A 12,152-nucleotide genomic window follows, 5' to 3' on the forward strand; every position below is an offset into this window, starting at 1 on the left:
TAAGCAATATAATCTCCGAGATTCGTAACTATTTAAAAATTACAGTTGCCCCATTGGGGCGGCCTATATGTGATTAGCTAGTATAAAGCCATAATCTAAACCTCGAACTAGTTGCGGCTTAAAGGAAATTGAGGAAAACATGACTAAAAGGAGAAAGAAATGTAAGGACCAAAGGTTCTATATGCCAAACATTATTAGAAGTTTATTCGTTTTGCTAAGGCCAAAAACCCCTTTATTCGATCTTACGTATCTTTTTTTGGCAAACAAAAGGATAATATTAGAACCCTACTTAGTATTATAAAGAGTTGCTTGTGAAAGTACTCGTAGTAGCCATATAGTATAATAATACAAGCTATGGTACGCCTTTACGGTTAGGCGAAATCGAACTATATTAATCGCATTTATGTCCATTCTCACACCTATAAATTTGAAGTTTCATTTCACTTAACTACACCATTCAATAAACCGAAACCGCTATATTACATTTTTTTTTTAATCTAATTAAGGATCTGAAACTGTCTTCTTTTCCAGCTAACATGGCCTCAAACTGCAATACTAATTCAAACTTCGATGAGAGTCGATGGGTTATTCAAATCCGTCGAACACTTGACGAAGAACTTGAAGAAGATACTGAAATTCCAGTTAGCATTTTCAACGTCCCAAAAGCTCTACTGTTGAGCGATCAAGATTCATACGTGCCACAAGTAGTGGCAATAGGCCCATACCATTATTGGCGTACAGAACTGCATGATATGGAAAGGTACAAATTAGCTGCTGCAAAAATAACTCAGAAACAGCTCCAAAGTCTCAAATTCCAGCATCTTGTGGAACAGCTGATAAATTTTGAGCACAGAATTCGTTGTTCGTACCATAAGTATTTGAATTTCAATGAGGAAACTTTGGCCTGGATGATGGCTGTAGACGCCTCTTTCTTGCTCGAGTTCCTTCAAATCTACGCGATTAGAGAAGGTAAAATTCTAACTAGAGTTTCCTCAAGAATGTCACATTTGGTTGATATTGCAGGGAGAAAGTCCGCGCATAATGCCATTCTTAGAGATTTAATTATGCTTGAAAACCAAATCCCGTTATTTATATTAAGGAAAATGTTGGAATTCCAGTTTTCATCTTTAGAGTTGGCAGATAACATGCTGGTGTGTATTCTAACGGGGTTCTGTAAAGAGCTTTCTCCTTTCCAAATGGTAGATGATTTCCCAATAATTCAAATCACAGAATGTGTTCATTTGCTGGACTTTTTGTACCAATTTATCGTGCCCAAATTAGAAGGAACTTCTGAAATAACAAAAGATGATCACGAGCAAACAGATGCCAACCAAGTCGAAAATAGTAATTTCGTTGGGAAATCAAGTCATATCGGACAACTTATTAATGAAATCTGGAAAATCCTTGTGAAAATAAACAGAGGCCCGGTACGTCTTCTTAAGAGAATAGTATTTTCAAGACCAGTTAAACTCATGTTTAAGCTGCCTTGGAAATTCATTTCTAATCTTCCTGGAATAAAACTTTTTATACTACCTATTACATATATGTTCTTTTCTCAAGAAAAAGCAGAAATAAATTCTGAAACTAATATCAATAAACCCCCTCTGTTTGAAGAAATAGCCATCCCATCAGTTACTGAACTTTCTAAAGCCGGAGTCAGTTTTGTAGCAACCAATGCTGGAATCATGAGCATAAATTTCGACGATAAAAAGATGAAATTTTATTTGCCTACAGTCAGTCTAGACGTAAACACAAAGGTCATTTTGAGGAATTTAGTTGCATACGAAGCATGTAATGCATCAGGGCCTTTAGTTTTTACACGTTACACTGAATTAATGAACGGGATTATTGATACAGAAGAGGATGCTTTGTTACTTAGGGAAAAAGGAATAATATTGAACCGTTTGAAGAGTGATAAAGAGGTTGCAAACTTGTGGAATGGGATGAGTAGATCGTTGAGATTAACTAAAGTGCAGTTCTTGGATAAAGTGATTGAAGATGTGAATGGATTTTACAATGCAAGATGGAATATTAAGACTGGAAAAATGATGAAGCATTATGTTTTTGGGTCATGGCAAGTTCTCACATTCTTGGCTTGTATTATGCTCTTAATGTTGATGACTTTACAAGCATTTTGTTCAGTCTATAAATGTGCTCGTATATTTCATATTCAGAATTCTGATGACTGATCTTTTATAAATGATTCTTTTTCTGTTTTGTTTTGGTCTGTACATAAAGTAAAAAGTTCTTCCTATGGGATGACTATTGGTTGAAGAAATGCTAAAGTGAAAGGTTGGTTTGTGAGATTTGTTTAGACGAAATTAAAGATGCATGTTGCTATAATCATGTTTTCAGATTTGATGATAGTTTGATTCTTCCCAGCCGATGGACTCTTTATCTTTTTCAAAATGCTTGTTTTTTCAATGTTGTGGAAAATTATTATTTTTCCTTTTTCCTCCTCTCTTTGCCTACTATTATAAGATTAAAGACGATACCTTACCTAGTACTAGTAACTAAAGGAAACTCAACTTAAGTTTTTTTCTGAGATTGGATACGATACATTTTATTGCTCACCTCAATAACAATGTTGAAATTTATCTAGTCGTAATAAGTAGTACTGTCATACAATATAGATGTTTGTTTCGGTATGGATAAGATACTTCTAAAACAGGACATCTTATTACTGGATTTGCACAAACATGGTTACATGAATGAATGGTGTAAATGGCGAGTAAAGAATACTTTTATATAGCGACCTATTTTTCTGTTAGTCAAATATAAATCTCAGTATTTCTGTAACAAAATTTGCAGTACTCTTGACGGACTAAAGAACCAAAGTTTAAAAAGAAATGTGTGATGCTGTAAGAACAAATAGTATAGTAGGAATATTAATTAAATCAAGATACGTTAAGAGCGGCAATACTTTGCAATACACTGGAATTACCTACCAGCAGGAAAATGCAAAGAAATCAACGAAGCATAAGTCAAGATGAGAAGAAAAACAGCCGACACATTTTGCGTTAACTATTAGCACGGATGGTCGAGAGTCCGACTGAGGTGGAAGCTCAATCCAGTGCTGTGGTAATGACGATACGTACGCTTATGTTAAAGTTGGATCTTGTGGCAGTTGATCAGGAACTAATGGTGGTGAAAAGATTGGGACAAGGGGTGTTCCAGGGGGTAAATCTTGTTCTGGTGGTGAAAATATATAGAATGGAGGTGTATCAAATATGGGGACAAGAGGAGGTGGTGGTGTTAATAACTTATATGGAGGTGGCGACGGAACTAGCGGCGGTGGGAATATTATAACTGGCGGTCGTTTTGGTGGAGGTGGCGAAGCAACTAGCGGTGGTGGGCGGATTATAATTGGTGGCCGTCTTGGTGGAGGTGGCGACGGAACTAGTGGTGGTGGGCAGATTATAACTGGCGGTCGTCTTGGTGGAGGTGGCGACGGAACTAGCGGTGGTGGGCGGATTATAACTGGAGGGCGTTTTGGTGGAGGTGGCGACGGAACTAAAGGACGACGTCTAGGGGGAGGTGGGGAAGGAACTAAAGGAGGACGTCGTGGCATTGATCTTCTTCCACTACTGCTTCTGCTTCTGCTCCTACTGCCAACGTTGCTGCTTCTGCTTTGGCTGTTTATGATCTTCTCTTCTTCATCTTCCCCTGCCTTTTCATGTTTGCTTTTTGGTTTAGTTTTGGCTTCTACCAGTACGTTTGAACTAATAATCAAGAGTAGAACTAGCAAAATCAGACTAACAAGGTTGATTTTCATCTTTGATCTACTTGTTTTTGGTTTCCTTCTAATAAGTCCTTCTCATATGGATTTGCCAAAGTCTTCCGTTTTTTATATGAAGAATTCAATAGGAGTAGTAATTTATAGAATCATATAAATGCTTATTGGTAACCTTTGTGCAGTAATTAATGAGAATTAGGGTAGTCTCATATAAGATGAGAAACGCTACTTAAATGCGTTGCAGGTAACAAGTAAACACCAGACAACCATCAGGCATCAGGGTGCAATAGTCAATGCATGCAACTCTATCACAAATATCAATAAATGGGGATTAGGATAGTGTCTATTTTCTTTTTCTTTTTCTGCTTTTGAACGCGGTTTAATAAATCCACCATTAATGGGAATGATAGCATTAATTTAAAATACAGTAGTCCTATTATTTTCTTAATGATGGTATTTTATGAGTTTGCTCATTAAAGTCGTCTCAAAAATTTAAAATATTTTAACTTTTAAATACTGTAAATGAATTTCTTGTGCATATACGTGGTTGATTTTGACTCCCAAGTGAAAGGTTAACTCTTTTTTTTTCAAATAAGTGAAACGTTAACTCATATTTGAAATAGTTGTCTAAAAAATCAGTTTGTTACGTTGTTGAAGTGGGAAATCTGAAACGTGTTGGTGGGAGGAGGGGGAAAGGATCAATGAGCATGCATGGGACAATTTGCTGTAAACAAGTAGGCGGATGGGTCGACACTAAATGTGAAAAATGCATTGTTCTATGTGCCAATGTTATCAATATTAGTTCTGGCTGATGGAAATGATTATTTCATCAAGATAATTTTTTTTATAAGGAATACTTTTCCTTTTAATGGGCATTGCACGACCAAAATCCAGATTAGTCTAAACCCCAATGTTCGTACAGAACACCAGATAAAAAACTAAAAATAAAATATCAGAATCAGCAAACTAACCCAGCATTGAAGTGTGAACGAGCAAGAAGTTCTTTGGAATTAGTTTGCCTACCACTCTCAACTTTCCTGCATGCATTTATCTTCCATCAGAGGGGAGAAGGATAATGGTGGATCCTTCCAGATTTCTCTCCCTCTCTCAATTTTCTTTTTTAAAAATATTTAGTTTCTTCTTAGTCTCAGTTTTTTGTTCTTTGATTCGGTTTTCTTGTTTCTTTTAGAGACTTGCTGTTTTCATTGAGCGGCCTAGAGCCTGTATTATGCCCAACTCGGTATATATGATACCAGATAGCCACTCTAAAGGGCTACTATTTAGAAATTAGTCGTTGCGTCCGAAATTTCAGTTTTTCGATTCAAATTTTTTTGACAAAAATATTCTAAATTATCATGAAATTAAGTTATTAGTTTAAAAATTCACAACAAAATAAGTATTGACTAATCTCTAAATAGCATCCCAGAGAATGGCTATCTGTGCACTTACCTGGGCTTGCAAAGTTTCATTTTAGTTTGAAGAATTAACTCAAATAGCCGCTCACCCTACCACTTAAACTAAAAATAGCCGGTGAATGTATAATTTATATATTATATATGTATAATTGTGTATAATTAATGTATAATTTATATATATGGCAAAGGTAAATAATTAATATGGCCGACTATATGTGTAAAAATTCCTGTGTGGCAAGATCTAAAAGAGAACTTCTACCGAATCTAAACTTCATTGCATATTTATATTCAAACTAAACACATAAAATCTCTATCTCTAAGAACAATATATGGTACATCAACATATAAATTAAAAATAAATTTCGTACAAATTTAATGCAAATTTGAATATCTACAACAACATACATAGTAAAAATAAATTTCATACAACTTATTTACAACTTATCTTCAACTTTCATACATTAGTTTTACCCAGTTAAATACAACTACAATATCATACGACTTAAATAGAATTTTTATACAAATTTTATATAATATGTCTTGTGTATATATTTTGTATCTGATTTATATATTTTTTGTCTGTGGTGTGTGCTTCTTCCTCTCTAAAATTTCAATCAAAACTTATTCTTTTAATACAATCTTGATATATATCATCAACTTTATGTAAAAAGATAGTATTGAAAAGTTAAATATAAATTTTATACAACGATTCATACATTATACAACTATTTTTCAACTTTCATACAACATTCAAATTAAAATTATAAATATAACTACAACGTAACATAATACAATTTACATACAATTATAATACAACTTTACTACAATTTCGTAAGTATATTGTATATCATGTATTTTTCTTCTTCTTCTTCTTCTTCTTCAAGTTTCAATATGAAATTCAGCTAAAATCAAGTCTAATACTCACCAAAACACCCTCAAAATTGAGATATAAACTCCAAACAATATTTCTAATTATTTGCAACAATACCCAATCCAAACAAATAATAATTTTTGAAAACAAAAATTCGATTTCAAAGCTTCAAACCTTTTTAATGGCTGTCAATGGTGGAGAGTCAAAGACCTTTAAAATTTATTGACTAACAATTTCAATTTAAATTTCTCAAATTATTAGAAATTCCTCAATTCTTTCCATAACATAAGGAGGCTAATTAAAAGCTTTAAATCTAAAAATCCTATGGGGATCCTCATGTCGATCAGCTCCGAAGACATGAGGGTGAAGCCTGGTCTATCTATCCAATAGCTTCTGCGGCTCGCCGGCCGCAACTGGTCTAAGCTCAGATACAACTGCTGCAACTGGCTGGGCTCCTCCCACGGGTAGTGCACCCAGGGTCTGATATACGGCAGTTTCATGTCCTGGAGCCTGAACTGTGGGGTTCTGTGCACCCCTCCCGCCTAGGATGTGGATGGGTCCGCTGGAAATAAACCAGCCTGAGTCATAGAATCCATGAACCGCAGCATACGGTCCATGACTTCCTGAAATCCTAGCATGGACATGAAGTCTACCGGAGTTGGCTCTGCTACAAGCACCTCACCCTGCTCCTCAACAATAAGATACTTTACTGGATCCACTGGCGGTGCTACAGGAATAGCTCTGGGACATCCTCGTCCTCGCCCTCTACCACAGGCTGGAGCCCTCCCCTGGCCTCTGCCTCGGCCTCTAACAACATGGGGAGTAGCTCCTCCCTGGCCGGGAGTATCAGCCGGGCGCGTTCTCACCATCTGTGAGAGAATAAGAGAAATTAACTTAGTACAATAGTGACTGCACGATAGGAGGGAAAGAAAGAATAGTTTTCTAACACTCTATAGCCTCTCTAACATAAGTACAAATATCTCTGCACCGATCCGTAAGACTCTATTAGGCCCGCTCATAACTTGTGAGACCTACGTGAACCTAGTGCTCTAATATCATGTTGTCACGACCCAATTTCACCCATAGATTGTGATGGCGCCCAACACTATTGCCGGGCAAGCCAACAGTAAACAAGCCGTGTGATTTCTTCTTTTAGAAATTTAGAAATAGTTGATTTTTAATTTATTTAATATTTAAAGAATACAATTTCCATGAAAATGAGTAATAAGCAAATTAAGAGTAAGTAAGGCAAAATAATAATTTAAAACCGACAAAATGTTCTACTAGCCTGATTCCCAACACCTGGTGTCACAAGTGTACGAGCTACTAGTAGAATATATAAAATATACTACAATACTGTCTGAAATGAAATAGAGATGAAATAAATAACGAAGAGAGACTCTGGGTGCTGTGGAAACGGACTCGGAAGGGCAGCTCACCGCAAAATCTCAAAGTATCAGGTGTGCGCGCCGGGGTGATAACTGGATGCTCCTACCTTAGATCTTGTACGGGTAGTGTAGAGTATAGTATGAGTACAATAATAACGTGTACCCAGTAAGTATCTAGTCTAACCTCGAAGAAGTAGTGACGAGGGGTGGACTTCGACACTTACTATGGTCTAACAATAATAAGAATAGATTTTTAAATAATCAGGAATTATGTAAATGATAATAAATCCAATAATAATCAATAAATAAACAATTCCCCTTACTAAAAATGAATTCCAAATAAACATTTCCATCCTTTAATCATTTAATCTCTTCAATCAATGAAACAACATCAAGTATAATCGGGTTCCAAGTATTATTACGCACGAAAGTTGCCGAGGACATACGGTCTGATCCAATAATACATATACATAATTGTGTGCACTGTCGAGGGTCGAACGTCACAAACTATAGATGCATCTATTAATCTGCCGAGGCGAACGGCCCGCTCCCATGAGAATAGTGGAACATGTACCTCGCCCGCAGAAACATTTGCGGTGCGAATAAATATGGCATGACAATCAATGATGGCGTGATATGGAGATAACCAGTCCATGCCCAGGATGACCTCAAAGTCGGTCATATCAAGTAACAGAAGATCCGCTCGAGTTTCACAACAATAGAATGTAACCACACAGGATCGGTAGATCACATCCACAACAACAAAATCGCCCACAGGAGTGGACACAAAAACATGAGTGCCCAAAGACTCACGAGAAACATCTAAGAAATGAGAAAATAGAGATGACACATATGAATAGGTAGACCCTGGATCGAATAATACTGAAGCATCTCTACCAAAAACATATATAAAACCTGTGATCATGGCATCGGAGCCCACTACATCTGGTCTGGCCGGAAAAACATAAAACCTAACTGGAGCACCGACTGGATGGCCTCCGCCTGACTGAACAGTAGCTAGCTGACCTCCACCTGCCTGGTCTCTACCTTTATGATGGCCCTTACCTGCCTGCCCTCCACTTTTGGGCAGTCGGACGGCTGGTGCTGTAATCATGGGCTGATGACCCTGCTGTACTGCCTTGCCCTGAAGTCTGGAGCAAAACCTCTTCATGTGACCCGGATCCTCGCACTCGTAACTGGAAGAACCCTGAATAGCTGGTGGGTGGTATGAACTCTCTGGTATGGCACTGAAATAAGACCGCACTAGAGCACCACGAGGAGGTGGCGGTGCTGGATATGTGGGCCTGCTGGACTGACCCCTAATGAACTGACCTCTGCCCCCAGCCGGGGCACCTCTAAACTCCCAAGATAATAGAATTGCTTGTCCCGCGACATCTGCTCTCGACCTCTCTGACGATAACCCTCAATCCTTTGAGCTATCTCCACTACTAGCTAGTAAGAAGTCCCCATCTCAACCTCACGGGCCATAGTAGCCTGCATAACCGAGTGCAATCCCGTAACAAACCTCTGCACTCTCTCCGCATCCGTAGGTAGTATCCTAAGTGCATGGCGAGATAACTCAGAGAAATATGCCTCATAATCGGTCACTGACATCTGACCCTGCTGGAGCTGCTCAAATTGAAATCTCAACTCTTCCCTCTGAGAGGGCGGAATATACCTATCCAGAAAGGTACGTGTGAAATGATCCAAAGTCAAGGGAGGATAACCTGGTGGTCTGCCAAGAAGATAAGACTGGCACCATCTACGGGCCCTGCCCTCCAGCTGGAAAGTAGTAAAATCCACCCCATGGGACTCTAATATACTCATGTTGTGAAGTTTGTCCCTGCACCTATTAAAACGATTGAAATCCATTGATGAATTCCATTAGAACTCTATATAACAAGAAAGCATAAAAAAAATAGAGAACATCAAAGGAAGAAAAATTGGAGAAAAAAACAGAGAAGGAGAGTAAAGAAACGAAGAGAGAGAGAGAGAGAGAGAGAGAGAGAGAGAGAGAGAGAGAGAGAGAGAGAGATGGAGAGAGAGAGTGGTCAAGTATAAAGGGATAAGGAAATAACTAATATTCCTTATTCAATTCCTAATATAACGGGATACTCATTTAAAACTTATTTGTATATAATTGATAAATTGTATATGACAATGCAATTAAATTGAAATTGAGTAGGGAGGGTAATAAGGTTTTAAATAGTGTATATTACGGTAAAGCTCCCGTCTAGAAATCAACCCAACCTTAGGCAACATTCAAGTATCAAGTATTTCACGCCCACTTAAATTATGAAAAAACTACATAGTATAGTCGCTTTCAAAAACAATAGCCGATAAAATATATATGTTTGTATATTAATAAATAATTTACATATTTTATACCTATTATATATATATATATATATATATATATATATATATATATATATATATATATGACTAATGTATATAATTAATTTTATATATGTTTGTATATTAATATATAATTACGCGATCAAATGCGTAACTTGTTTGAAGTCACGACCCAAAATCTCACCACACGCATCGTGATGACACTTAGTCTCTAAGACTACGTAAGTCGATTTTAATAACAATTCAAGCCATTTTTTTTATATAGATAATCGAAACCAATAACGAAAATAATTATAACAATCTCCCAAGACTGGTAATACTCAGTCACGAACTCTAACTAAATACATGAAATGATCTCAAGGATCGAATATATAATATTGTTCGAATAATAATTAACAGTACAATAAAATGAGAAGCCACCAAGGGACTGCGACGACCAAGAAGCTCTACCTTGAATCCTTGGGATCAACACACTAACTCTGCTCAGGTCCAATATCACCAGTACCTGGCTCTGCACAAAATGTGCAGAAGTATAGTATGAGTACACCACAGTTGGTGCCCTATAAGTATTAAGACTAACCTCGATGGACTAGTGACGATGTAAAATCAAGACACTCACTAGTCTAATAATCTGTGCAATATAGCATACAAAAATAATAAAAAAATAAATAGCAGTAGTGATATAAATAGCAAGGCAGCAAGAACACCATAAATATTGCTCAAACGAATAATGAACACAAGTACAACCAATTAATCAAGTCCTTCAAAATATACATCTTTTATCTATAAGTTTTTCAAATAAAAATCTTTAGAATGTAATCCTTTCAATTAAATATATCTCAAATATACTTCCTTCAAATAAATATCTTACGAATATAATTCTTTCAAATAAATATCTTTCGAATATAATTCCTTTCAAGTAAAATCTTTCGAATACAATTCCTTTCAAGTAAAAGTCACCATGTGACACCTCATTTCATAATCATAAAAATTACGGGTCTCAGCCTACTTTCATATTTTCACGGCACCTCATGCCCATATTTCTATCACAACAGCACGGACAACTCACGTACCAATAATAAAATTATCATATTTTTTCGGCACCTCGTGCCCATATTTCTTTTATAACCGCACGGACAACTCACGTGCCAATAATAAAATTATCATATTTCTCCGGCACCCCCCCACATTTCATACTACATCTGCAAGGACAGTTCACGTGCCAATAATATAAACCCCTCGACAATAGTCACAGACTCACATTTTCAACATGAATCAGATTATTATCTCTCCTATAGCCACCCGTATCACTCCATAGTAATAGCCACTCTTCTCCCTCCACCCTGACAATATCAATAGCCACCTTTATCGCTCCTAGCCACCCTTATCTCTCATATACCCACCCTTATCTCTCCTTATAATAGCCTCCCTTATCTCTCCTCCCAAACAATGCCCCAACACACATAACAACAATGATATGCCACCTTTATGTCCACATATTATCAACAGTGAAATGCCACATTTATGTCCTCATAACAATAACTCAAATCACCCAACAATTTACATGGAATATTATTCCAACAACACAACACAATCAATTCATATCACAAATTATTCAATTGCCACAACCAATTTCAAAGATACAACAAAATCAATATATTTCACAGCAAATACCCTAAGGCTCCACACAACGTATATAAAACCTCAAAAATAACAGAGATGGAAAAGGAACTCAGTATAGGACAACGCCTTCTTTAATCTAAAGTTTTGATAAATATATATTAATGCCTCATTTTAAACTTATTTAATTAATTATTTGCAGATAAGGAATCTATAATGAAATTATTTCCAAGAAATGTCAACCCAACCAATCATGACATTTCACATAAAAATCAAAATGGCATTCACACCAAATTATCGTATAAAAACAATATCGACAAGCAAGGAATGAGGCATAAAGAATTTAATAAGTTCCAATAATTTTCCAATTTAATACATAAGGGTGTCTATAAATTTTAACCGGTATAATTTGCACATATAAATTAAGTACATACTCGTCACCCTGCGTACATTGCTTTCAATCACACAATTTTTATATAAGACTCAATACCTAAGGGGTAATTCTTCCACTCAAGGTTAGGCAAGATACTTACCTTTTTGAAGTTAGGCCAATATTTCAAAATAGCCTTCTTGCTTGAATTGACCTCTGGACAACTCAAATCTATCCAAATTAATTATATAACTTCATTAAAATTTATCAAAAATAATTTTGGATAATATAATTGTTTGCCCGTAAAACGGTACACTTGAATTTGTTCGTGGTTTCTAGAGAGACGAATCAATTTAATCCCAAAGATAATGAATTAATCTATTAGATTTAAGAT

The 12,152-nt window shown here is 36.3% G+C and overlaps 1 protein-coding gene across 1 annotated transcript; it reads left to right on the top strand.

The window, feature by feature from the left end:
* Positions 1–536: 536 nt before the first annotated feature.
* On the top strand, positions 537–2,189 carry LOC104088745 (putative UPF0481 protein At3g02645). The gene has a single exon (XM_018768316.3). It carries the CDS (start codon positions 537–539, stop codon positions 2,187–2,189), a length of 1,653 nt encoding a protein of 550 aa, XP_018623832.1.
* The last annotated feature ends 9,963 nt before the right edge of the window (positions 2,190–12,152 follow it).

This window comes from Nicotiana tomentosiformis, chromosome 6 (assembly GCF_000390325.3).
Source record: "Nicotiana tomentosiformis chromosome 6, ASM39032v3, whole genome shotgun sequence".
In the NCBI taxonomy this organism is placed as follows: Eukaryota; Viridiplantae; Streptophyta; class Magnoliopsida; order Solanales; family Solanaceae; genus Nicotiana; species Nicotiana tomentosiformis.

What these genes read in the sequence shown, in the direction of transcription:
- LOC104088745 (XM_018768316.3), top strand. Translation starts at nt 537, where the DNA reads ATGGCCTCAAACTGCAATACTAATTCAAACTTCGATGAGAGTCGATGG.